General features: G+C 53.6%; 2 protein-coding genes across 9 annotated transcripts in view; one reads left to right on the forward strand and one right to left on the reverse strand.

The window, feature by feature from the left end:
- The window catches only part of LOC120391382 (adhesion G protein-coupled receptor E5-like), a 1,047,477-nt gene that overhangs the window by 969,554 nt on the left and 51,171 nt on the right, over positions 1–26,752 (reverse strand). The gene's annotated exons all lie outside the window — the stretch shown is intronic.
- Positions 1,771–26,068, forward strand: LOC120391394 (C-type lectin domain family 17, member A-like). Of its 7 annotated transcripts, none has more exons than XR_005591288.1 (15): positions 1,777–2,008; positions 3,517–3,651; positions 4,016–4,051; positions 4,462–4,515; positions 4,888–4,941; positions 5,687–5,812; positions 8,060–8,122; positions 13,928–13,993; positions 15,876–15,971; positions 17,088–17,239; positions 18,287–18,396; positions 18,483–18,665; positions 24,046–24,584; positions 25,091–25,189; positions 26,007–26,068. XR_005591288.1 is itself a non-coding variant. In XM_039515041.1 (12 exons), the coding sequence occupies exons 1-12, from the start codon at positions 1,933–1,935 to the stop codon at positions 18,613–18,615; spliced, it is 1,101 nt and encodes a 366-aa protein (XP_039370975.1). In that variant the 5' UTR covers positions 1,796–1,932; the 3' UTR covers positions 18,616–19,594. The 7 variants fall into 7 exon arrangements, 1 of the variants encoding a protein (XP_039370975.1); XR_005591287.1 differs by having other exon boundaries at positions 25,999–26,031; XR_005591291.1 differs by lacking the exon at positions 17,088–17,239 and having other exon boundaries at positions 1,773–2,008; positions 15,876–15,967; positions 25,999–26,031.

Genomic DNA, 26,752 nt, shown 5'->3' on the forward strand with positions numbered 1-26,752 from the left:
CCATTAAGTCATCTGTTTTGCTCCTCTCTCCTCCCCCAGCACCCCGCCTGTTCTTGGGAGATTGTAGATCTTTAGACCCAGCCTTGTGGGATCTGATGAGCTCTCAGTCCAAGGTGGGGTGGCCATGGGCCTTTTACCAGTTCACTTTCCCCCCACCCCCACCCCAATCCTGCTGAGAATATCCCAGTGCCCACACCTCTGGCCTGGCTTCTAATGAGCTACACTTGTTTTTGTAAAACAGGAGTTTACGCAAACCAGGGTCTCCCCTCCACTGGAGCGTGGTGGCTGCAGCTGGTGGGGTTTCTATTCTGGTCCCTGTGGGTGTGTTTGCCACCTGCCAGGGCTCTCAGAGAGCGGAACCTTTAAAGCTCAAAGCTGGTGAGGATGTGGTAATATCTGAAGCCTATAAACTTTGTAATATAGTTTGGGGGAAATAATTTTACCCAGAGGACTGGAAGAAAGGTGTGATCTGTAAATTACCAAAGAAAGGCAACTACTTAGTGTTGATAACTGGCCAGAAATAACATTATTTTCAGTACCTGGAAAAGTGTTTTATAGTCTACTGTTGGACGGAATGAAATTGGTCATATATGAAAAACAGTAATGAGCGTGCAGGTTTTAGACTGAAAAGATAGTGTGTGGAGCCCAAAGATTTGCCCTGAGACGACCGAGAAGGGGCTTGCCTGGCAGAGAAAATTAGTCTTGCGTTTCATAGAGTACATCAACATTTTTGACTGCATTCAGACAGAGTTGCAATGCAAGATCTTGCAACAATATGGCTTCCTAGAAAGATAATATCACTAGTTACAATGCTGCACAAAGGGTAAAATGCTAGGTAAGGACAGAAAGTCGGGAGATCGATTGAGCTGATTATCTTTGCTGGAGCGCAGCACAGTTGCATCTCTTCACCCCTTCTTTTCGGCACGATGCTAGATTACGTGATGCAAAAGCAAAATGCAGCATCAAAGGGAGATACAGGAGTTATGTCAAGCAGAGGAAAACTTCAAGATCTCGATTTTGTTCCATGGGACACAGGTGATGATGCCATAGAATAGATCCTCACCAAAGTCAAACATGAGGCCGCCAAAGCAGGATTAAGAATTAGCCAAAAGAAAACAAAAGTTATGCTAGTTGAAAGAGGAACCAGCAATGATGAGGCATCTGTGATTGACAGTGAAGAATATGACATGGCTAACAAGTTTCTGTATCTTGGAAGCACAATCCGTGTTGATGGCCAAGGAGGCAGAAGTAACATCTAGAAAGGGCAGCGGAGCTGTTCTGAGACTGGCAAATATATGGGAAAACAAGGAGCTTGACCCAAGACCCAAGATGAAGAGGTACCATATGGCTGTGATATCCACAGTGGGATATGCCTCAGGCACTTGGGAAATGTGAGATGCCCCCAGTAGGAAACAACATATTCCATCAGAGACGCTTGCAGAGAATAGTTGGGGTCCACAGGCGGGAAATCATAACACATGTTGCTGTGTCACAAAGGCCTGGCCAACAGCCATAAAGCCAATGATTTGAGAAAGAAGGCTGATGTGGTTTGGGCCTGTTGCATGGATGCCAAGGAAATGTTTTCTTAGACGAGCCCTTGAACCGCATCCCACTTGGTAGAAGACGAAAAAGAAGACACCAGCTGCCATATAAGAAATCCCTGGAGCCCAAGCATCACAGAGTAGGACTCACCTTCAGTCACTCTGTTTTCTGGCACCTAAAGGGCAAGGCTGTGGGCTGGGTTCCTCTTCTGCTAACGGAGCCCACAGCTGGGAGTCGGGCGTGGTACGTATGGTAACGTGGGCAGTGACCCGCGGCGGGGCTGGGGGAGGAAGGAAGTCACAGGCATGTGAAAATCACAGAGCTCCTGACAGAGCCAGGCTGTCGCTGGTCCCCACAGGCGTCCTTCGAGTCCGTCCGCGGGGGATCAGCATGGCTCACCTGAGCGACTACGGGAACTGGATGGGTCATTTGCAGACAAAGGGCAAGAAGCCAGCGGAGCGCAGAGGTAAATGGCCAGTGATCTGAGTGGGGGCCTGGCTACTGGGCCTTCCGGGGGCTGTTGGCTTGGCAGATCTTACGTGCTAGCTACTCGGATGGGATAGGAGGCCTCAGAGGAAAACCCAGGCTGCTGCCGGGATCACGATGGGGAAATAAGTAGGAGCTCTCTCCCCTGCTAGTCTGTACTACCCTGAGGTCCCGGCATGGTGCTAGGCGATGCTGTGTTGCAGGGTGGGTGCTCGCCCACCTTGTCAGGGTTGGCCCCAATGCCCCAGCCTGGTGCTAGAGGGTGCAGGGCTGCCTTTCCCACAAGTCGTACACCCAAAGTCTTGACCACGTGAGGTTGTTAAAGATCCTTCCATAAGAGTCAGGGTGTTACTCGTTGTGTCCTGGCCAAATTCCAGCCTAGGCAATTCCCACTGTCCCCCCAAAGCCCCATTGTGGTTTCAACTGAGAACTGGATTTGTCCTTCCCACCCTGCATAGCTGTTAAATAGCCCCCAGTGCCCCCACCCCAGAGGTGGCTGCATCTCAGTGCTGGGTGAAGAATCCCTGTGTAAACAGCCCCTGAGTCCCACCCCAGACATGGCTGCATCTCAGTGCTGGATAATTAATAGTCTCTATGCCACATCCCAGAGGCAGCATCATCTCAGCTCTGGGTGAGAGAGCCTTGTATAAACAGCCCTGTGTCCCACCCCAGAGGTGGCTGCATCTCAGGGTATGTCTACACTACCTGCTGGATCAGCGGGTAGTGATTGATCTACTGGGGACCGATTTATCGTGTGTAGTGTAGACGCGATAAATCAATCCCTGATCGCCCTCCCATCAACTGCTGAACTCCAGCAGTGTGAGGGGTGGAAGCAAAGTCGACGGGGGAGCCGTGGCCGTCGATCCAGCGCCGCGAGGACGCAAAGTAAGTAATTTTAATTGGATCTAAGTTGACTTCAGCTATGTTATTCTCGTAGCTGAAGTTGCGTATCTTAGATCGATTTCCCCCCCCCGCACACACCCCAGTGTAGACTAGGCCTCAGTGCTGGATGAAGGGTCTCTGTGTGTAAATAGCCCTACACCCCACCTAGAGTCAGCTGCAGGATCCCTGTATAAACAGCCTCTATGCCACACCCCAGAGGCAGCATCATCTCAGCGCTGCATGGGAGAGCCTTGTATAAACAGCCCCGTGTCCCACCCCAGAGGTGGCTGCATCTCAGGCATGAGTGAGGTGATAGATCAATAGAAATACACCCAGAGCCCATGAAGAGCCTTGGGATGAAATGGAGAGTCAAGAGACTGTATCAGTGTGTGTGAGCACGCTCCCACCCTGGGTGAAGCAGCCCCCTCCTCCAGCTCATCTGCTGCCCCAAAAGAGCCCCCACCCTCCCTCTTCCTTCCCACCCAAGGGAGGTTTTGACCAGCCAGCCTCTCTTCCCCTGGCTAGCTCCCTCCTGTGGAGATCTCCCATTGCCCCCATGCTGGCCCAGCCTGTCCCAGTGAGACTGAGTGTCTCTGTAATCTCCAGGCACAGCCGCTGAGTCCGACGACGATGACGACTACGAGAACGTGTCCCTGGAGAACTCTCCCAAGCCCCCGCCCCTGCCGCGCGGGAAGAAGGTGAAGGCGGCCGCGCCAAACCGGAAGGACAAAGGAGCAGCAGGTACCAGGGAGCCCCAGCTGCCCCTCTCCGCGCGAATCGCTCTTGCCCCACTGCTCAGGGGCTGGGGAGGGGGTGTCAGCGCAGAGCTTAGCATCCAGCCCCGAGCCACCTTTGGGTCCGTGGGAGCCGGTGAATCCTGGCTTGGGTGCTCACAAACCGGCCCGGCTGGGAATGCCCGGGCAAGCCCACAGTGGGTGGTGGGAGCACAGAACAAGCAGGCTGGTTACATGGAGGGGAAGGCCAGGCCTGTGGCTCACTTGTGGGCAGGTGGTACTGGCCGGGTCCCTGCCCCAGATGCACAGACTCAGGTGCCCACCTCTGTTAGGCGCCACCAGCCAGACTCACCCTTCTCTCTCCTCTCCAGGTCCGGCAGCGACACCAGGCAGACCCCCCAAAACCGGTGAGAAACATTCCAGCTTTTTGCTGGGGAGCAAGTGAGGCCTGGGTACAGAGCAGCGCCCCCGTCCAGCTGCTGTTCCACGCAGCTGAGAGCTCGTCACGTGCGGGCAGCATCGGGGGACAGAACTCGTGACCTTCTGTTCCCACGGCTGCTGGCCTAACGCAGCTGTGACATATCCCGGCCAGCAGGGGGCAGCGCCACATACCTGAGCTGCTTTGACCTGTCCCAGCTGTGCAGGCCCCACCCTTTCCAGGGCATCACAGGCTTTACCTCCCCGGCCCCCCCGTTTCTCACTATGGCACTGGAAGGAACATCCCCCGCCCCAGAGTTCAGGGCTGCCCCTCCCCCACACAACCCCCCATCCCTGCGCTGGGAGCTCGCACGGTATAATCCCTCCTGTTTCCTTTCAGACCTGGCCATTTCAGTGATCTCGGGGGACCCGGTTCTTAGGCCTTCCAACCTCGGTGAGGACTCGGAGCTCTGCTCGGCTTGCGGCCGAATGCCCCCTGCTCCCCCCACCCCGGCCCAGGCAGGAGCCGTCCCTCCAGTCTGTTCCCTGGGGCTATCAATCCCGGCTAGTCAATCCCTTGGGGCCCGGTTGCTTCCTGGGTGGCGGGGGTAGCTGAGCTCTGGGGAGATGGGGGGTCCCAGAAGGAGCACCCCAGTAGGGGCACAGACTGGCCCAGAGCAGCAAGCCAGGGTGGGTGGGGAGGGTGAAGCCGAGCCAGGTCGGGGCTGTGTGCGCGGCCCCCTCTGCAGCCCAGGATGGAGAGTAGGATTTCGTGGCCTTTGCAGCAGAGCTGGCAGATTTAACGCTCTTTGTCCTCCACGCCCAGGGCTGGACCTGTCGTCCGCAGCCGTGGCAGCTGCCTTCCAGCCCCCGGAAGGAGGTGAGTAGAGTCTGCCAGGGCAGGGGGGCGCCCTCATGCACCCCTGGCTCGGGGCACAGGGTGCGTGTGACAGGAGCCTGAAGCTGAACAGAGCCAGGCCGGGTCTGGACTTGCAGGGGAGAGTGAAGGAAAATTCAGGTTGCTCCTGGGTGGGGGCTCAGTTAGGGGTTCTGTTCTCTCCTGGTCAGAGCTGACCCCAATGCTCTCTTTTAGGCAAGGCATACAATCAGCCAATCAGCAAAGCTCCTGGGGCAGTTATGGGGAGAACCGGGGTGCTCACCCCAGTGTCCTGCCCATTGCAGGGGAATTCCATTCCCTCTCCCTGGATTCCCCCTGCCCTGTCAACCGCCCAGGGAACTCTCCTTCCAGCCGGGCCCTATACTACACAACTCTCCAATGGCCGCAGCACTCCACCCCAGAGGTGGCTGCATTGAAGTGCTGGGAGAAGCGATCCCTGTATGGACACAGCTGGGCAGAGGGAACTGGGGGTCCGGCTTCTTGCTCTTGCCAAATGGAGGTGCTCTCTGTGGAGTTACCCAGCTATCTGGTGGGATGCCCCGTAAACCTCTCCTCCTTCCCATAAACCCATTTGTACCAGCAGGTACCTCCTGCCCACATTTCAGAGTCACCCACTGGAGGGAGAGTCCTTCGCTATATCCCGCCCTACCCAGCCTCCCCTGCTTAGCTTCCCCCCTGTCCTGATCCCCTCTCCCTGCAGAGAGCTAACTGCCGCTGTTCCCCATAGATCTTCCCCTCCCTAAACCTGCCTCACGGAGAGGCTTCCCTGAAAGGTCTCTGCTGATCACCTACGTCCTGCTGGGGGTTTGCTTCCTCATGTGCAGCGTGTTCCTCGTCCTGGCCCTCATGAAACGTGAGTGTGGGGCGGTCCCGGGTGTGTCAGGACAGCTGCAAGTGGGGTCATGCGGGCTGGGCTCTCCGGGCCAGGAACTATTCCTCATGGGGACGGGGCTGCTCAGGAATTTCCCATGGAGACTCTGGGCCAGAAAATGGAGGTTTTGATTCCACTAAATTTCACGAAAAGGGGTCGGTTTCCACAGCCATTTTTTGCCTCTTTCAGAGAAAAACCAAACACTGGAAAGAAGAAATATTGTGATTCAGAAATGCTGCCATGGTGCAGGGGCGGCTCCAGGCCCCAGCACGCCAAGCGCATGCTTGGGGCGGCGTGCCTGCGGAGGGTCCGCTGGTCCCACGACTTCGGTGGAGCCGCAGGACCAGCGGACCCTCTGCAGGCACGTCTGCGGGAGGTCCACCGGAGCCACGGGACCGGCGACTGGTAGAGCGCCCCCCGCTGCGTGCCGCCGTGCTTGGGGCGGTGAAATGTCTAGAGCCGCCCCTGCATGGTGCCTCAAAGGAGCTAAGTTCAGTTACCATGTGTCCCCATTCTCCTCTCTGGGCTGAGCTCCTCAACTGAACTACACCTCCCAGGATGCACCCCTGCCAGGGATTCCCATGATGCACTGCCTCCACTTTCCAAGAGGGGAGACTGCAGTGCATCATGGGAGAGAGATACCTCATGTTCCTGGTCACTGCTGTAGGGAAGGCTCCCTGGTTGGACCATTAGAATTTCACGTGGTGTGTGACAGTCTCACCTCTTGGAGAGGGCAGCCAGTGCATCATGGGGCCAGGTGGTGGTGCATCATGGGAGATGAAGTCTGGGTGGGGAGATGAGTCCCTACTGGGGACGAGGGCATGAGGCATCCAAACTACAACTCCCATAAGATGCCAGGGCAGAATTTCCAAATCAAAGTTTTTCAGTATTTGGATTTCCACCATAGGAAGAAAAAAAGGACTTAAAAATCAATTTTCCATGAATTTTAGTAAAAAATTAAGGGTTTTTTTGTGTGTGTATGTCTGTAAAAAAAGTCTGTGGGACAAGTCTGGCATTTTCCAGCAAGCTCTGTCCACAGACAAGGCCACCGGGACTTGGGCATCACCAGATCTGAAGGGGGTGGGGGACGAATCTCCAGCAATTCTGCATCTCAGGAGCTTTGCCCCGGAGCAAGACTTTGTACCCCAAAAGTGTTAGGCTGCGATTCTGCTCTCACTGGCCCTGATGAAAATCAGATGTCACTCCGCTGAAATCAGTGAAATAGCTGTGCCAGGAGTGTGATTGGAATCTGCCTTAGAGGGCAGGATGGGTCCTTGCTCCAAATCAAAGAGCCCAAATCTGCAAGGGAAGCACTCAGCAGGGCCGGACCCTAAAGGATCAGCACCCAGAGTAAGCAGCAGAGGAGCAAAGTGCAGCAGAAGGAGCTGTAACAGCAAGGGAGTAACTCTGGATTTACTCCACTCAGCACCTGATCTATAAATGTAAGGAATCATCACCTAAGAGTAAGGGGGTGGTGTTAATATGATGCCAACCCTCACTATATTTGGCATTTTCCCTTAAAGCCCCAGCTCCCAGAGTCCTGGGATGATGGGACACTCTTAGCTCATTTCAAAACAAACCAATAAATTCCTCATGGCTGGGAAAGGAATAGCTGGAAAACACAATCACTAAGGGGTCTTGTGCGTTAGACCCTTTCCCCCTACTCTGCATCTCTCTTGGCTATGTAGATTGTAAGCTCTTCAGGGCAGGGACTGTCTACTCCGTGTTTGTGCAGCATCCAGTCCAACAGAGCTGCGATCTTGGCTGGTCCCTACGCACTGCCTTTGTACACACGATTACTAATAGCTCAAGAGACCAGAGGGCAAACAAGAAGAATCCCCACAATTATTTTTAAAAGATTAATGGTTTTTTTTTGGCGGGGGGAGGGTATGATTTATAACTTTTTGAACACCTGGCATTGGAAAATCTGTCACTTGGCTGCTAAACCCAGGGTTGTGAGTTCAATCCTTAAGGGGGCCATTTAGGGATCTGGGGCAAAAATCTGTCTGGGGATTGGTCCTGCTTTGAGCAGGGGGTTGGACTAGATACCTCCTGAGGTCCCTTCCAACCCTGACATTCTATAATTCTAAGTGACTCCTCTTCCTCCCCATCAAATCGATTCCCCTAGCACAGGAAGAAACCAAGCTATTGGGGGCTGGAGCAGTTTCTAGTGTAAAGGATGCCCTGGCAGATCACAGCTCTGCTGTTTGCTCTTTGTTCATCTCCCAGGCACAGAGCTGCAGCAGGAGTCAGAGGAGCCAAATTTCCACCTTCCCCAGAGGGCAGCTAATGGTAAGTAAATGCTCCCAAGCTAGCCCAGCATGCTTGTCTCTGGCTCAGCATAGACGCTGGCTGGGTGGGGTCGCTGTAGCTGATCATTTTATTACAGTGAATTGTTTAGCAGCCTGCAACACCAGGCCAGATTCCGATATGTTACAGCCATGTAAATCTGGAATAACTCCAGTGGCTGGCATGATGGGGATCAGAATCCAATGCAGGGTCAGGAGGCCCCTGTCTAAAGGCGATAGCTGTAATTAGCACTGGGTGAGGTTTGGGCTTTATCATAGGTTTCACCCCCACTCTGGACTTTAGAGTACAGATATGAGGACCTGCATGTGAACCCCTAAGCTGAATTACCAGCTTAGATCTGGTTTTGCTGCCACCACTCCCAAGTACTAACTCCCTTCCCTGGGTAATCTTGAGAGACTTCACCAATTTCCTGGTGAACACCGATCCAACCCTTTGGATCTTAACACAAGGAGAATTTAACCATCCCCCCTCCTTTCCCCCACCAATTCCTGGTGAGTCCAGATCTAATCCCCTTGGATCTTAACACAAGGAAAAAATCAATCAGGTTCTTAAAAATAAGACTTTTAATTAAAGTAAAGAAAGGTAAAAGAAAAAAACCTCTAAGAGAGATTAGCATACCAGCTACTCACAGACAACAGATTCAAAACCCTGGGCAAAAACTTAGTACACAAGAATTCCCAATTTGATTATTCCTCTAATTGCACAAAGACAAAGTCACAAAAGAAAACAAACCTATTTATTTGTTTCTAAAACTTACTACTCTGATAAGAGGCTGGTTCCTTGATCTTTTCCACTCCGGCCCAAACTGAAACTGACCAAGACAAAGGGAACTTCCCTCCTTCCTCTTGAAACATCCTGTCCCCCCATTGGTTCCTCTGGTCAGGTGTCAGCTAGGCTAGATGAACTTCTTAACCCTTTACAGGTAAAAGAGGCATTAACCCTTAACTATCTGTTTGACAGGCTTTTAATGCAAGTTACAAAAAATATAAAGTCTGAGTTTTGAAATTCTCACTGGGTTTCCAAAAGACACAAAGTGGTGGGGTTGTTTGTTTCCATGTTAGTAGTTTTCCCATCAAGGTGTTTGTCTCTCAGAGGTTTTTTAGAAACGAAAAACACCCTCACTTTCCAAAGCCAAAATGCATTGATTTTCAAGAAATGCCACTGGGGAGCTAACGTGGCCAGTCAGGTGGGGGTGGGTGAGTAAGAGACACCAGCAGGTGGGGGTGGGGACACATGGGCATGTTCACGCCAGACCTCAAGTAGCCAAACACTGAAAACACATTTTCAGTTAAGAAATTAGAAAACTTCATGAACATTTCAGTGTTTCCCGAAGTTTCCTACTTTTTAAGGCTAACTTTCATTAACAGAATCAAATGAAAACCTGTAACCAGCTCTAACTGCTATTAGTGTCATCAGCTGTAGTAAATAGCCCTGTATCCCAATTCTCACCATCATAGACCCAAATGTGTGACTCTCTTACGCACCACCCATAAGCCAGCAATAAGCTTCCCTCCAAAGGCACCATTTGATCACAAACCTCTCCATAACTCCTGCTACTCTGAGAGGTCAGGCTCAGTTTGTATCCCCGTGACCAGGGGCCTAGTGGTGAACTGCACAGAATGGGGCAGCCAAACCCCAAAAGCTGGTGGATATTCCAATACTTAGATTGACCAAGTCAGCCTAAAACAGCTTCTTTATTACCTCACTGGTTACCCAGAAGTCCAAACAACACAGCTCCCCTAAAGTGATCCAGCCTCAGGCCTCCATCCAGGTACCCACGTCCAATATGATGATTTCTGAAAATCTTATTTCATCACATAAAAGAAAAGGTTTTACCAATCCCAAAGGATGGGACACATCGCCTCCCAGGTTAATGAATGTTTCAGATCTTACCCCAAGTACATGCTACCGCCAATTCTTATTAGCTAAACTAAAATGTATTAAACAAGAGAGAGAGTATGGTTAGAAGATCAATATACGTACAGACATGAGTTCAATCCACTGAGGTGCAGATTCACAGCAGAGATGGGGAGCTTTGTAGTGGCAAAGAGTTCTTTCAGAAATAGTTCATAGGTTATAGTCCAATGTCCAAATCTCATATTCAGGGTGTACCAGCATAACTGGGACCTCAGTCTTATGACTCAAACTTCCCCTGATGAAGCTTAAGCAGATCTGAGATGACAGAATCAAGACCCAAGGATCTTTTATACAATTTCATGTCTTTTTGACAAGCTGGAATTCCCTCTGGGAACAAAAGGATGCCTTTGAAGGAGGTCCATCATCTGTACTTAGCTATACGAATTAACATAAGGTTATTTGCTTGTTCCTCCACCATTCACAGTCCATTTCAAAGAGAGATGACTACTGAGAGAGCCTGTGTTTACAATTTATTTACATGATAGGATCTTCTTTTGACCTCTGAATTATCGGAATACAGCACAGACAGAGACTGTTAATTACATTGTCCACCCTACTCATACATCTGTAAATGCACAAAACCACAGACAGTATTTCCTCTCATGCCTTTTGAGGGTTATTTATTTTGCAGAATGTTTAACCCTTTCTAGCCACGTGTCACACCCCTAACATGAGAGTGATGTGGCAGGCAGGAGGAATAGCTCAATGGTTTGAGCAGTGGCCTGCTAAATGCAGGCTCGTGAGTTCAGCCCTTGAAGGGGACACTTAGGAATCTGGGGCAAAATCAATACTTGGTCCTACTAGTGAAGGCAGGAGGTTGGACTCAATGACCCCTTAGTTCTGTGAGATAGGGATCTCTCCATATATTAAATATTTTTATTTTAAAGGGCAAAATTAGAGCTCCCGGATACACTTTAAGGATCTCCCCACATTGATATGAGCTGTGTTTACATTGAATTATTCGTAAGGCCAAATTAACATAGCCATTAGTGTTCTTCAGAGAGCACTTACTTTGGCATTCAGCCATGGAGGCTGTGAGCTGTTGTACTTCAGTTTCCCTTCGTGCACAGCAGTTCAAGCTTGTAGTGGTTTTTCTGCTGTGGAAGGGTTTAGAAACATGTCTATGCATTAGCTGTGAAGCCACAACATTATTAGGCTTTTTAACACAAAGTGTGTTCTTGTAGAACCAAACAGCATAATCAGAAGGGTTTCTCTTATTTACCACTCTTAACGTGTTCCAGGGCTTTTCCAAAAGACCTGCACATTGTACATTTTTACAGTTCTTGGTATCAGCAACAAGTTAGTTACAATCATTAGCAATAACATTGTCAGGGTTCCTTCCCCACTCTGAACTCTAGGGTACAGATGTGGGGACCCGCATGAAAGCCCCGTAAGCTTATTTACCAGCTTAGGTTTACAGTAAGCTGCCACCACCAAGTGTGATCCAAATCTTAGGGAAGAGCCACTTGGAACTCTGCCTTTCCCCAAATATTTCCCTAGTCTCTAACTCCCCCCCTTTCCTGGGCAGATTTGAGACTAATTCCCCCCTCCCCCAATCCTTACACCCCTTTTCCTGGGTGAAAAGGAAAGGCTTGAGAGTATCCCCTCACCAGTTAGTCCTGGTGAACACAGATCCAAAACCCTTGGATCTTAAAACAATGACAAAATCAATCAGGTTCTTAAAAGAAGAATTTTAATGAAAAAAAAAAAGGTTAAAATCATCTCTGTAAAATCAGGATGGAAAATAACTTTACAGGGTAATCAGATTCAAAGAGCCCAGAGGAACCTCCTCTAGCCTTAGGTTCAAAGTTACAGCAAACAGAGGTAAACCCTCTTAGCAAAAGATACATTTACAAGTTGAGAAAACAAAGATAAACCTAACACGCCTTGCCTGGCTGTTACTTACAAGTTTGAAATATGAGAGACTGGTTCAGAAAGATTTGGAGAGCACGGATTGATGTCCGGTCCCTCTTCATCCCAAGAGAGAGAACAAAACCCAAAACAAAGAGCACACAAACAAAAGCCTTCCCTCCACCAAGATTTGAAAGTATCTTGTCCCCTTATTGGTCCTTTTGGGTCAGGTGTCAGCCAGGTTACCTGAGCTTCTTAACCCTTTACAGGTAAAAGGATTTTGGTGTCTCTGGCCAGGAGGGCCTTTATAGTATTGTACACAGGAGGGCTGTTATCCTTCCATTTATATTTATGACAAACATTAACATCAGTTCTGTCACAAGGGTACATTTACAAACATTTTTGTCGTGCCAAGTCTTTGGTTTAGACAAATCATTCTTTAGGTCAGCTTGTTCAATATCCCTTTTGAACCTTTGCACTTTTTCTTGACCTTCCTTAACATAGGCTTTCAGTTTAACCACTTCCTTGGGGGGTTGGTATTTTAGGGTTAACCTGTGGCTTTATTTGCATGATAAACTTGTCCCCTTTCTCCTTGTTCCAGAGGGTCAAAATCTGAGCTCTTTTGCTTCTGAAGTGTTTTCCCATAGCTCACCACTAGATGGCAGGGGAGAGCTCATTCAGATTCTGCTTACATCTGTAAATACATAAAAACACAAACCTTATCTCCCCACGTGTCTTTGGAGGCAGGGGCGGCTCTAGGAATTTGGCTGCCCCAAGCAGGGCGGCACGCCGCAAGGGGCGCACTGGCGGTCGCCGGTCCCGCGGCTCCGGGGGACCTCTTGCAGACGTGCCCGCGAAGGGTCCGCTGGTCCCGCGGCTCCGGTGGAGCATCCGCAAGCATGACTGCGGAAGGTCCGCCGGAGCCGCCTGCCGCCCTCCTGGCAAAGTGCCGCCCCAAGCGCGTGCTTGGCGCGCTGGGGTCTGGAGCCGGCCCTGTTTGGAGGGTTATTTATTTTGCAGGATGTTTAACCCTTTCTTGCCGTGCGTCACAATCCCCACGGCACTTTACCCAGCATGCCTTGTCAGCCTCTAACTCCCATGACTCTCTCTAGACTAGAACTCTCAGAATCCCTCTACACTGGGCAACAAGCAGGAATGGAGCGGAGCTGGACCTGAAGCCTCTCTTAAAGGGCCACCCACCATACCATGAGCTGCTCCCATTTGCAGTACATATGCTGGTCATTTGTAGCTGGGAGCTGCCAATCAATCCTTATGCTGAATCCCATGGCATCTAGGGTTACCACCTGTCTGGTTTTTACCTGGACAGTCTGGTTTTTGGCTTCTGTGTCAGGGGCTATTAAAGGTTGTCAGGTGACTGGTTTTCAGGACCCGGCAACCCTAAATGGCACCCAAACCAAAAGCCTGGTTGTCACAGGGGGAGGGCTAGCTCAATGGTTTGAGCATTGGCCTGCTAAACCCAGGGTTGTGAGTTCAATCTTTGAGGGGGCCATTTAGGGAGGGGGGGTTGGGAATTGGTCTTGCTTTGAGCAGAGGGTTGGACTAGATGATCTCCTGAGGTCCCTCCCAACCCTAAGATTCTACAATTAACCTTTGCCAGCCCCAGCTCCTTCTCAGCTAGGGCAGCCTCTTATCTGCAGGTGGGAGAGGAGCAAGTGATAGGGATGGGGCCTTGGGGAAGAGGTGAGGCAGGGGAGGTGCCCTGGGGGTTCAGTTACCAGCAATTAGAAAGGTGGCAACCCTAACAGCATCCCTCAGGCTTTTGACTGACTGATGTGGGGTCCCAGCATGAAAATGGCTACATTGGGAACTCACACACCAGCTGGCAGTCAGCAACAAACCCCTCCATTACCAAATTATTCCTCTCCATGGAGACAGGCAGTTGCGGCCATCCCCTAGCGTTACAGGCGGGCTCCTCACGCTGCACGTGGCCACTCAGGACACCAGCCTGGTTGTGGCAACCTTTCCCCTCTCCTGATCCCAGGGCATTTCTGTTTGCAGTTTCCCAGGACCGAGCAGATTGGGAGAAGATCCGAGCAGAGATTGCAGCACTGCAGAAAACAGTAGGTGAGAGAATCACAGAGACGCTTCTGCCTCTCATCATAGTGAGAGTGAGGGACTGCGAGGTCGCGGTTGTGGGCTCTGTATCTACCTGAGGCTATGGACTTGGGTGAGTTTTTTATTTGGTGTATTATGGTAGCTCCTTGGAGTCCAGTCATGGCCCAGGACCCCAGTGTGACAGGCGCTGTACATGATTAGGTGTTTTATGGTAGCTCTGAGGAGCCCCAGCTTGTACAAACACAGACCAAAATGCTTTCAGCCTAAGCAAGTCACCTCTCAGGACCCAGGTGTCCATGGCATGGAGAGTCTGTAGCCACTGAGGGCTCTGTGGCTGTCCCCGGCCTGCCCAGCTGGGGCTCTCAGAACACTGCAAGGACGATGCAGAGAAGGTCTTTGACTTTCTGTGGCTTGGGCGATGCAGGGAGCCAGCCCAGATGCCCAGAACGGTCCCTTCTGGCCTTAACATCTGTGGGTGAAATCCTGTCCCCCCCCAGAAGCCAGGAGGGGTTTTCCCTGTGCCCTGCCCCTCTATGAATCTCCTGCTCTGAAAGCACAGTCCCTACCTCTCCAGCTGAGCATGGGCTACACGCAAAGGTTGTGCTCCTCGAGTTATATTGGTCCATTTAAAGCAGTACAATCCTCCTAGTGGAGATCCAGTTATCCTGGTATAAATGTACTTACACCAACACAGCCATTCCTACACAGGGAAGGAATACACTCGACTTATAAAAGGCACCTTTGACTCAGTATATAACTGGATCTGCTGTAGGGGTTGTACTGGGATACTTAGACCAGTTTAAAAAAGAATCATAACCCTAAATGAAAGAGTTATACCAATACAAAGGCTGGGGTAGGGCAGATCTTAAGGAGAATCTCCATCAGCAGTATAGGGTCTACAACACACAGCTAAACAGTAGAGGGTACTAGAGGGCAAGGAAGATATAATAATCCCTAGCTCTTGTATACTGCTGTTCGTCAGTAGATCTCAAAGCACTTTGCAAGGAGGGCAGTATCATTATCCCCATTTGACAGATGGGGAAACTGAGGCACAGGGCAAGGAAATTACTTGCCCCAGGGCACCCAGCAGGTTAGTAGCAGAGATGGGAATTAAACTCAGATGTCCCGAGCCTCAGGCCAGTGTTCTCTCCACTGGCCGACCCTGCCTCCTTCACACATTGCTCAGTTCTGTAGGTTTGGTACCCACCCACCTCTGGTGGGGTTCTGCTGACCAGTGGCTGCTCTGAAGCATTTTAGATGAACTCTTAGGGGCGAGCGTCGATGGTTTAATTAGCGCTGAAGCAATTAAAAACCCTTCAGAGTGATCCATTTTTAAAGAAACACGAACAGAAAATAACTTTGTTGCCAATTCTCAAGTAGCTGGTTCGGCTGCCCAGGAGCCAGCACCTGGCTCAAGGGCTGCCAGAGCCCTATTTGGGGTCTTTAAGTAGGACTTAAGCAGCCTGGGACTGTCCCTCTGCAGTCGCTTAAAGGGACCAATCCTGTGTCACACTGGGCCACAGGTGGTGTGAAGGGGATGGAAATTGCCTGTGCCCTGGGTAGGGGGAATCACAGATTGGTGTGGAGCTGGCGTCAGAGCCCTGCACCCATCCGGCTCCCAGCCCCTGGTGTAAGGGATGGATCAGGGGCTTGGCTGGAGCGCGCTGCACCATGGTTATTCCCTGCTTCCCAGAGGAGGCAGAGCGTGAGTTAGAGCAGCCCAGAGGCTGCTCTGATTGTCGCCAGGGGCCCAGGTTCCAACCATCACAGAGGAGACTTCAAGCAGGGCCCGTGGCATCTGTAAGCGGCCCAATGTTGGGGGCTGAGCAAGAAGCTCTGAGATGACAATGCTGCACTTTGGCTGCTAACCTCCTTTCCTCCACCAATCCAGAGGCTGTCCATCTTTCGGTGTCTGGGGAGCTGGCCGCTGTGAAGGAGCTTCACAGTAAAATGCAAGAGGACATCACGGCATTACAGAAAAGAGTGGGTGAGGAGCACAGTGCCAGCTGCCGTGCCCATGCTAGGGCAGCAATCAGAGGGAGGTGGCAGCAGACACGGGCCCGCAGGGCCAGATGCTCAAGAAAGCGCTCGGCACACGGCAGCTCCCCTTGCGGGATTCTCTGTTGTTCTCAGTGAGAGCAGGGCCGGTGCAAGGATGTTTCAAGCCGTAGGCGAAACTTCCACCTTTCACGCTCCCCTGTCCCCGAGCCCTGCGGCGGCTCCCTGCCTCCCCCACCCTGAGGTGCCCCCCCCAGCAGCAGCAGCTCCCCATCCGCCCTGAGGCGCCCCCGCAGCAGCTCCCCCTCCACCCTGAGGCACCCCCACAGCAGCTCCCAGGAAGCCGTGCAGAAGCTCCCCACCCCAGCTCACCTCTGCTTCACCTCCCCGAGCCCTGCAGCAGCTCCCCAACCCCCTCCGCCCTGAGGCACCCCATGGCAGCCCCCACCCCAGCCCGGGGAGCAGTGCCACAGCTCCCCACCCCAGCTCACCCCTGCTCCACCTCCTCCCCAAGCACGCCATCGCTGCTTCACTTCTCCCGCCTCCCAGGCTTGCGGCGCCTAAGCTGATTGGCGGAGTAGCACAGGCAGCTCTCCCCGCGCCCCCCTGCCCCAGCTCCCGCCGCCTAATTGTCGGCGGCGACCGGGCGGACGAAGATCCAGCCGCTGCGGTCGCCGCCGAAGAAAATGCCACCCCTGAAATCCTAGTGCCCGAGGCGACTGCCTAGGTCGCCTAATAGGTTGCACCGGCCCTGAGTGGGAGCTGCGGGGTGGGGGATTCTTTGAGCCAACCCCAGGCCCACCGAGGTTGCTGGCTACAGCCATCCCCTGTGGCTCGCTCTCCGTGTGTCTACACTGGACCTGGACGGGAGCCTCACACCTGGGTCGGCAGAGCGGTGCTAGCAGGGCTCGCTCTGGCATGCTAAAAAGAGCCGTGTGGCTATTGCTTTGGCGCTGTGGCTGGGGCTGCACTCGGGCCCCTGGGCCCTGGAGGGGAATGGGGTTAGAACAGGGGGCTGGGAGTCAGGACTCCTGGGTCCTTTTCTTGGCTCTGCCAGATTCCCTGTTTGGCCCTGAATTGGATTATTCTGGGTTTTGCTTTCTAGATTCTGTCTGCGGCCATTGCCCGTGGGGCTGGGCCTGGTTCCAGAGAACCTGTTACCACTTTTCAGAGGCTACCAAAACCTGGCATGAGGCCAAGCAGTTCTGTTCGGATTACGGGGCACACCTGGTGATCATTAACACCAAAGAGGAGCAGGTAAAGCCGCCTGCCACCCTCCTGGTGTACCCTAGCCAGGCCAGGGAATTGCACAGCTACCCAGCAACAGCAGCAGGTTTACCCTGGGAATTCCTAGCGGGTGGGACCCAGGTGACCAGGGAGCAGGTGAGACCGACTGGGCCTGGCTCTTAAAACACGGCTCTTTTAAGGGTCACCAGGTTTTTCAAAAACCACCAGTGGGCCTGGGTCTCAAAGGGGAGCCTGGCACTCTGCAAATGTGCTGCGTGTTAACCAACCCACCATGAGCTCTGAGGCCACCCTGGGCTAATATTCCCACCACAGGAATATTGACACCTGAGCACACCAGAAAACAAAACAAAAGCCTAGTGTGGCAAAAACCTGCGAGAACCGGAAAATATAAGCAGGGGGCAGGGTTTGAAAGAACAGGCTGGACAAACATGCATCAGGGACAGGCTCAGTTTCCTTGGTCTTGTCTTGGCAGTGGGGAACGGGCTAGGTGACCTCTCAAGGTCCCTTCCAGTCCCACTGTTTTAGGACTCTCCATGGAGTTTTTGCCAGTTCTGTGGGGAAGGGAATTGCAGGGGTGTTTTCAAGCAATCAACCAGACCAACCTTAATTGGCTTCACCCTGAACCTTCCCCCCACACCAGGTTATGTTTCCTCCATCCCCCCATGAGCTCAGGCTGAGATCTAGACTGAGACCACCTCCACTCCTTTCACCCACCAGCCAGCCAGGAACAGCCCTCAGTTCCTGCTGGATTTGAGGTGGTGACACATCTATGGCATTTAAGCCCCCCCCAGCATGTTACACGCTTCAGTGTTGTTATCCTGCTAGCACCCTCGGGGGCAGGGCTGTTGTTCAGTTAGGGGAACTGAGGCATAGAGAGAGATGCAGGGACTTGGCCAGGGCCACACAGGGAGTCAGTAGCAGAGCTGGGACTTGAACCTGGGTCTCCTGAGTCCCAGGCCAGCACCCTGCTCACCAGGCCATCCTTCCTGGCATTGGCAGAGTGCATGGCCTGTCCCTCACCCATTCACCCCCTTAGTCTGTTCTTGTCTATCGCAGGAGTTCTTGGTGAAGAACCGCACAAAGTCCCGGGTATACTGGCTGGGGCTGAGTGACAAGAAAGTGGAAAATCAATGGCTCTGGGTGGATGGCTCCCCTCTGAAACTCAGGTACGTGGGGTGAAAGGCTCCATGCCCCCCTGCCCCACCCCTTGCTCCCCGCTGTGGTCTCCATGGGGCTTTACTCTTCTTCACAGCTTCTGGAGCACCGGGGAGCCCAATGACTCCCATGACGAGGACTGTGGCACCATGGCAATCGACGGGCGCTGGAATGACATAAACTGCTACAGGACAGACTACTGGATCTGCGAAAAGGCCTGGCTCTGCTAGATCCTGGCTCAGCCGCCAGCCCACGTCCTTCCTGAGCCACGGGCTGACCGGTAGGACCAGGCCCTGCCTCCTCCAGATTGATAGTCTCGCCAAGCTGAGTTCTCTTGGTGATGTGTCCCATCGCACAACTCTTGCTGGGAGCTAGGGGTTGTTCTGAATCCCTAGGGGGATGGTATTTCTGCAGTGTGTCCTAGTGGGTAGGATACCAGGCTGGAACACAGCACACATGGGTTCTCTTCCCTGCTTCATCCTGGGACCTTGGACAACTCCCTTCCCCATGCCTCAGTTTCCCCTTGTAAGGGCTCAGGCTGTATCACTTCTGAATTTTGGATGATTGTATGACATTGTACCATGAAATGACTGGGTCATGGAATGCCTACGTGTGTGTGGATGCCCCAGGAGGTAGCAGGGTCGGCATGTCTCTGCCAGGCCAGACGCAATGGGGACGGACCAGCATGCAACATTACGTTAAACACCGTGGGACAATGCGTTTCCTCTGCCTGGGAGATGCTGCTTTCTGCTCTTGTCCAAGGTGAGGGAGGCTTGGAAGTAATGGAAAGTTACCACAAGGCAGGACAAAAGAAGCAGGAGTTTGGAAAGGGACACCCAGTGGGGAGCTTTCTCGGGGACAGAGCCACCTTGCACCAGATTAAGGGCTGGGCTACACTAGAAAATCAGACTGACCCACCTATGTGGGTGAATAATCCACCCCCCCGAGCAATGTAGTTAAGATGACCTAACACCCAGTGTGGAGGGCTCAGTCGGTGGAATAATTCTTCCATTGATTTAGCGCTACCCGTCTCGGGGAGGTGGATTTCCTCTAGTGATGGGATAACCCCTCCCGGTGCTGTATTATATGGCTGCCCAGAAACTGGTAATACTGTTCAACCTTTCTTCCTGTAGTATATGATTACTCAAAAAGAACAGGAGGACTTGTGGCACCTTAGAGACTAACAAATTTATTTGAGCATAAGCTTTCGTGGGCTACAGCCCACTTCATGGGATGCATAGAATGGAACATCTAGTGAGGAGATATATACACATACAGAGAGCATGAAAAGGTGGGAGTTAATTGGCCTCTCAGAGTTGGTAAGACAACTCCCACCTTTTCATGCTCTCTGTATGTGTATATATATATATATGTATATATATATACACAATCTCCTCACTAGATGTTCCATTCTATGCATCCCATGAAGTGGGCTGTAGCCCACGAAAGCTTATATTCAAATAAATTTGTTAGGCCTTGGCTACACTGGCGCTTTACAGCGCTGCAACTTTCGCTCAGGGGTGTGAAAAAAACACCCCCCCGAGCGCTGCAAGATACAGCGCTGTAAAGCGCCAGTGTAAACAGTGCCGCAGCGCTGGGAGCGCGGCTCCCAGTGCTGCAAGCTAATCCCCGCGGGGAGGTGGAGTACGTGCAGCGCTGGGAGAGCTCTCTCCCTGCGCCGGCGCTGCGACCACACTCACACTTCGAAGCGCTGCCACGGGAGGGCTGCCGCGGCAGCACTTTGATGTTTCGAGTGTAGCCAAGCTCTAAGTCTCTAAGGTGCCACAAGGACTCCTGTTCTTTTCGCGGATACAGACTAACACGGCTGCTACTCTGAAACCCGTGATTGATTACTGGCTTTTAGCAATAAACTTGACTGGTATTGATTGTTTGGTCTCTTGAATATATTTCATAACGAGCCAAAGCGTGGGCAAGCCATTGACTATACTATTTAGCATCTGCTTTTAGGCTGTTTTATACGTGGATTGTTCGTTTTCGCCAATGAACTCACACAGACAAATGATCAAAGGGAAAACCACCGTCTTGCCCATGCGGGAACGCTTTTCTCAGAGCGATCGCTCCCTAGCTGACCTTCCCATACTTGTCCTCAAAGGCAAACGGCACAACGCTTTCAAACGGCGAGGCTGCTAGACACCAAAAGCCATGCACTTACCAGGGACGCTGGTTTTATGGCTCATTACAACCGTTTGGTAACACACCGTGCTGCCCACCTCAAACCCTTTATGCATAACACTGTATCCGCCAATTGCCCCCTTCATTTCCAGTGACCGCCCCCACCGCGTATGATCCCTTCTGCTTAACGGTCTGTGCCAGCTTGGATTTTGCTCGCTCTGCTTCCTTCCCCAGAGCTGAAGAAGGGCTCTGAGTTGCACAAAAGCTTGTACCAGAAGTTGGTCCAGTCAAAGATATTAACCTCGCCCCCCCCACCTTTCTCGTTGCTTTGTGTGAGTTGTGCTGTCCTGGGCTTTACATGATTAAATATAAACGAACATAAGCTGATAGACTGAACAAAGAGCATGTGTGTGTGTGTGTGTGTGTGTGTGTGCGCACGTGTGTGTGTGTGTGTGTGCGCGTGTGTGTGTCTGTGAGCGTGTGTGTGTGTCTGTGAGTGTGTGTGCGCGTGTGTAACTGCTTCTCAACTGAGGCCTGTCCCTGAGAGGGTTAAACTGTAGGTCTGAAGCGTGGCACCTTTTGGGCGGAGTTCTGGGGGAGGCTGGTTTAAGTACAGGGGAGTCTGAAGGGTCAGCGCTGTGGCCAGAGGGGAGCAGACAGCTGGACAGCTGGGTCCAACACTCGGAAGGGGGAGCTACAGGGAACATCTGTGCCCTGAGAGTGAGCCTGGGCACCCCAGGCTTGGGGCAGTGGCTGGTGTCTGTTCAGATTTCCGGAGCTTGAAACCCTTCGGAGATCCAGGTGCTGAGGCTTGGATTCCCCTCAGAGCAGTCCCAGTGGGTGGCCCTTTCCTCGAGCGGCAGCGCTCACCATCTGCACGTGGGTGACTTCCTCTCGCCCAGCCCTCGGGCAAGGGTGGACCCAGCTCCAAACGGATCCACCCACTTAAAAGACTTTGCTGCCTTCCACCCCTGCACTGTACATCTGGCAACCCATCGTTCAAGCTGTGCTCGGGGGGGGTGGGGTGACTGGGGTAGGTTGGGGGAGGGGGAGCCGCACTCCAGGGTTGTGGGGTGAATGGGGTAGGATGGGGAGGGGAGCCACTCCAGGGATGTGGGGTGAATGGGGCAGGATGGGGGAGGGGAGCTGCACTCCATGAGTAGGGAGTGAGTAGGGGAGGGGGAGCCATGCTCTGGGGGCCGGGGGTGTGTGTGTGAGTGAGGCAGTTCAGGGGAGGGGCAACCATGCTCCAGGGGTGGGGGGTGAGTGGGGCAGTACAAGGGAGGGGAGCTGCACTCTGGGAGTGGGGAGGTGAGTGGGGAGGGGAGCCATGCTCCGGGGTCGGGGTGTGTGAGTGGGGCAGGATGGGGAGGGGGAACCATGCTCCAGGGGTGTAGTGGGGCAGGACAGGGCAGGAAGAGCCATGCTCCAGGGCTGCGGGGTGGGAGTCAGTGGGGCAGCACGGGGCAAAGAGAGCGCTGCTCCAGTGGTGGGGTGATTGGGACAGGATGGGGAGGAGGAGCCTTGCCCCATGGTTGCGGTGAGAGGGGCAGGATGGGGAAAGTGGACCTGCGCTCTGGGGTTGGGGGCTGAGTGGGGTAGGGCAGGGGAGGGGGAGCTGCGCTCTGGGGTTGGGGGGGTGAGTGGGAAGGACAGGGCAGGGGAATCCATGCTTCGGGGATTGGGGGGTGAGTGGGGCAGAATGAGGGAGAGGGAGCCACACTCTGGGGTCGGGGGCTGAGTGGGGTAGGGCCGGGAGGGGAGTTGCACTCTGGGGTGGGGTGAGTGGGTGGGGCAGGATGAAGGAGGGGAGCCACACTCTGGGGATTGGGGCTGAGTGGGGTGGGGCAGGGGAGAGGGATCTGCGCTCTGGGGTTGGGGTGAGTGGGGCAGGATGGGGCAGGATGAGGGAGGGGAACCCGCGCTCCGATGGTCGGGTGTGAGTGGGGCAGGATGGGGAAGTGGGAGCCACGCTCTGGGGGTTGGGGGCTGAGTGGGGTAAGGTGGGGGAGGGGGAGCTGCATTCTGGGATTGGGGGTGAGTAGGGCAGGATGGGGGCGGGGAAGTTGCGGTCAGGGAGTGAATGGGGCAGGACAGGGGAGCAGCCAGTACCCCGCTCCCCCGTTCCCATGTGCTCCTCCAGGTACCAGCAGCTTCTGCTCATCCTGCCCCCGGTGGCGGAGGCTGCTTATTGCGATTAACTGGAGTGTCAGGGGCTAGTCAGCACTGCTGGCCGGACACTGCCAGGTTCCCTTTTCGACCGGACTTTCTGGTTGAAAACCAGACACCTGGCAACCCTTACTCAGAAAAACACGGTGTGATTGAACTGTGCCCTTCTGCCAGCTGGAGTCGGCAGCCACCAGGGCCGGGTTTAATATCCACAGCCCCCACCCAGTAATCTGGGAAAATCAAACTCTACGGGGTGCCTGTAAGAGGCAACACTTCCCCTTTCACGAGCACTGAGTCTGTGCGTGGCAGAGAACATTTAATAAAAAGGGGGAAGGAACCTGGCATTAATTGGGGGAAACCCTACAACCATGATTCAAACACATCTGACCATGAGCAAAACTCCCACCCCAGAGGACATTGGGCCGTGTCCTTTGCCTCCGTTTTTCACCATGGTGTGAAAATCCAACAAACGAATGTTCCTTTAACACACACTCCCCTCTCCCTCTGCCACACCCCACTCACAGCTGCTGTCCTTGGTCTGTGGAGACCCAGAGCCCAGCGGTGCCTTCACGTGCGTGGGGGAATTGAGCAATGCCTTCACTGCCCGCTGCTGCTGCTGCTGCTGCGTGTCGTTCACTCTGCTGCTGTTGTTCGTGTCACCGTTCACCACACTGTGCCATCTGCTCCGTCGCCGCTGGCCCTGTGCCGTCCCCTTCTGCTGCCTCCTGCCTCCCTACTGTGACCTCAGCAGGGGAACCTCACCGCTAGTGCAGGCCGAGCCACCTATTCCGCAGAAATGCTGCCCCACAACAGATCTAAGCAGCCCTTGGACCTGATGGAGTCTAGGTACCTCTATCTTTAAACTGGCCTGGCCCAGCCCTGGCCCTTCTCCCTCAACACTGGGCTCTGGCATCCGAACCCCCTGCTTTGTGAGCTCAGTTCGGCGGAGGGGGACCCCGTCAGCCAGGGCCGGCTAAGCACAGTTCTGCTGCCCGTTCCTCCCACAATCAGGATAAAAACATTTCAGTCCCCTGCGTTCTAAAGTCATTTGTAACCCAGCACCAGCCAAAACGGATGATGTGGGCAACGCAGCTCTGTCTGCTGGATACCCAGGCCGAGCAGGTGTGTCTATGTAAAGACCGTCTGGCCCTGAAACCTCCCCCGCACCCCCTGCAGCTCATCACTAGCTGCTTCAGGCCTTGCTTCCATAATTATTAACCAGTCTAAGTTATTAACTTACCAGGATGCTTTTACTATGTAATTAACCAATTGTAGATGATAAAATAGTGATACTTGGTCAGTCATTGTGCTGTGACAAATATGTATAAAACTGACATACTGTTTAAATATGATTATAGAGTCCTACAGCAAATGAAACCATGAATTCACCCTACTGTGGCTCTCTTGGGTAATGCTGAGTGCTAATTTGTCTCCGGAACCCCTGAGGTCTGAGTATCGCTGCTACAGGTCCAGGGTATGATCCTGACAACCCACCCGGTTATGTTATGTCTAAAACTAGCCTGGGGAGAACAGTCCTGCTCTGGGACGATGGACCAGATGGGACCTAGCAGGGCTCTTCCCTCTTTGAAGGCGTGACTCACTCAGGGTCAGTACCGCCCCGTGCAGGAGGCAGGGTGATGGGCGGTGCTCTGACATTGCCATGCAGGCCGCACCACGGAAGTGTCTGAGTCACTGCGTGTATAAGCAGCCCAGAAGGAGTTAACAGCAGAGCACATGGGGCACCCACCCAGCCCGCTACCCTTGGCCCCAGAGGGGAAGACGCCTGCACGACTGAGAGATCTGAGGGGACGCAGAGCAGATGCCCAACCCGCCTGGGGAACCTCACTGGGACTGGGAGGACCCAGGAACATGGGCTGGGGTCTGTCCCCTCCCCGCGGTGAGACAAGAAAGCTCCTTTGCCGGCTGATGAAGAACCTGCTGCTCCATGTGTTGCTCGTTTCCTGGGGGTGGCAGTCGGGTTCCTTCCCTTTTTGCTCCTTCGTGGTGCTAGAAGAAAGCTCAAAAAGAAGTTTGGCTTTTCCTCTTTTCAAAAACAGATCAGGAATGAGGGTCTCACTTACTCTGCCATCCCTGGAGGCCCTGGGGGTGACTGGGGAGCTGGCAGGACTGACCGAGTCACACCGTGCACAGGGGAGCAGAGTTTGGCCCTTTGGCTTCATGCTTTTCATTGTTGCGGGTGCCCATTTAACTCAAATGCCTGAGAGGCAGCGGGGAGAAAAGCTCTTTCAGCTAAAGTTGCTACACACAGATCCCTGCCCCTTCAATTACTGTCAGGCTTGATCTGAAGCGCGTCCCACTCAGGGCTTGTGGTGGTGGTGGTGGGGAATAAGAGCCAGCGTGTGGCCAGGACAGGGTTATGAGAGCCATTTCCCCCCTTTCCAGATCCCCCCTTCACGAACCGGCAGCTGGTGATCACCACCGTGATCATTATCACCGTCAAACTGCTCCTGATGACCCTGGGCCTCCACTACCTCCTCTACTGTGAGTATCCACCATGCCCTGGGCCCCCTACCCCCACCAGAGCTGGTCTGGTGAGAGCTCGGCACCTTCTGAGACAGCATGAACTAGTAGGGACAGAACGGGACTAAGCCCTAGGAGACCAGGGTTCTATTCCAGCTGTGTGACCTTAGGCAAGTCACAGCAATGCCCTGTGCCTCAGTTTCCCCATCTGTAAAATGGTGCTCATGAGCCTGACCCCCTTCACAAAGTGCTTTGTATGCTCTACTGATGAGAAGGGGGAGGTGTTGTTATTATTAGGGTTTGAGATTCCCCCCTCCCCAAATCCTGCTCATCCATACACGGAGGAGGTGAGAGCCCCAATTGGTCAGGGGGCCCGTTGCTGGGATTCCTGCCCCCCCCCACGGCTGGTAAGATCAGGGCTGGAGGACAGGGGTAAATGGGAGGTGCTCTCTGGGCTCCTCTTGAATGTTGCTAGTCTTCCTTTCCTTAATGGCCCAGCCTGTGCCCTGAGAACAGGGATGGCACCACATGGGGCGTAGGGAGGAGGATGAGCACCCAGCAGGGACAGGGGTCAGGGTGCTGCAGTGTCTCCTTCCAATTTAGGAATGTAGGGATCAGGGGTGGTTCAGCCTGCAGATGAGGTTGGGGAGAAAGATGCTGGAAAGTCTTGATCTGGTTTAGGGATGCAGGGAGGTGGGGATCAGACTAGGCAGGGTTGGGGTGCTGCAGCATCACCCTCTGGGGTGCAGGGAGGTGGGGTGAGCAGCACCCTGCGGGGCTGAGGTGTGTATCCTATCAATGGCCCTGAGACTAACACAGGCCATGCTCAGTTTCACAGGCCACCCCTTCTCCCACCACGCCAGGAGACCCTGGCCCCACAACCCAGAGGAGCACAGCAGGTGAGAGCAGAGTGGGGAGAATCCAAATGCAGTGTCACATTCTAGCTGGGGTGGGGGGTCCCCCCTAGCTGGGGTGTGGGGCTGCAGAATCCCCCATTAGTGCCAGGGGTGGGGGCTCGGACCTGGGAATGGGGCCCTGCCACTCGCCCTGTGAGAGCAGAGCCCATAAGGATGGATGAAGGGGCTGCCTGTGCCCCATGTCTCCTCCTGTAGCTTCTGCTTTCACCTGTGGCTTAGGTTTCCAGTGGAATATCCACACCTGCTGTGGGCTGGCCTGTGCTCTGTGTCTGCGGGGGGGGAAGGATTGGCCCCTCAGCAGTGCATGTGGGGAGAGGGATCGGTTGCTGGCCGGCACGTGGGGAGGGTGGGATTGGCCCCTCATGGCACATGGGGCGGAAGGATCAGCCCCTCATCGGCGTGTGAGAGAGGGGATTGGCCCCTTGTTGGCGAGTAACGGGGGAGGGGCTCACAGATGTGTTGTCTGCGGCAGGTGTTGCCTGGTGCCAGTCGGGCTGGGACCAGGACCAAGGGAGGTGCTACCTTTTCTCCCAGGCTAACCAGTACTGGGAGGCAGCGAGAAACTCCTGCTTAGCCCAGAATGCTGATCTGGTGGTGATCAACGACCAAAGGGAGCAGGTACGAACACTCAGCCCATCCTCTCCCTGGGGTGTAATGACCCCTGGGC

This window comes from Mauremys reevesii, linkage group 25 (genome assembly GCF_016161935.1).
Source record: "Mauremys reevesii isolate NIE-2019 linkage group 25, ASM1616193v1, whole genome shotgun sequence".
Classification (NCBI taxonomy): domain Eukaryota; kingdom Metazoa; phylum Chordata; order Testudines; family Geoemydidae; genus Mauremys; species Mauremys reevesii.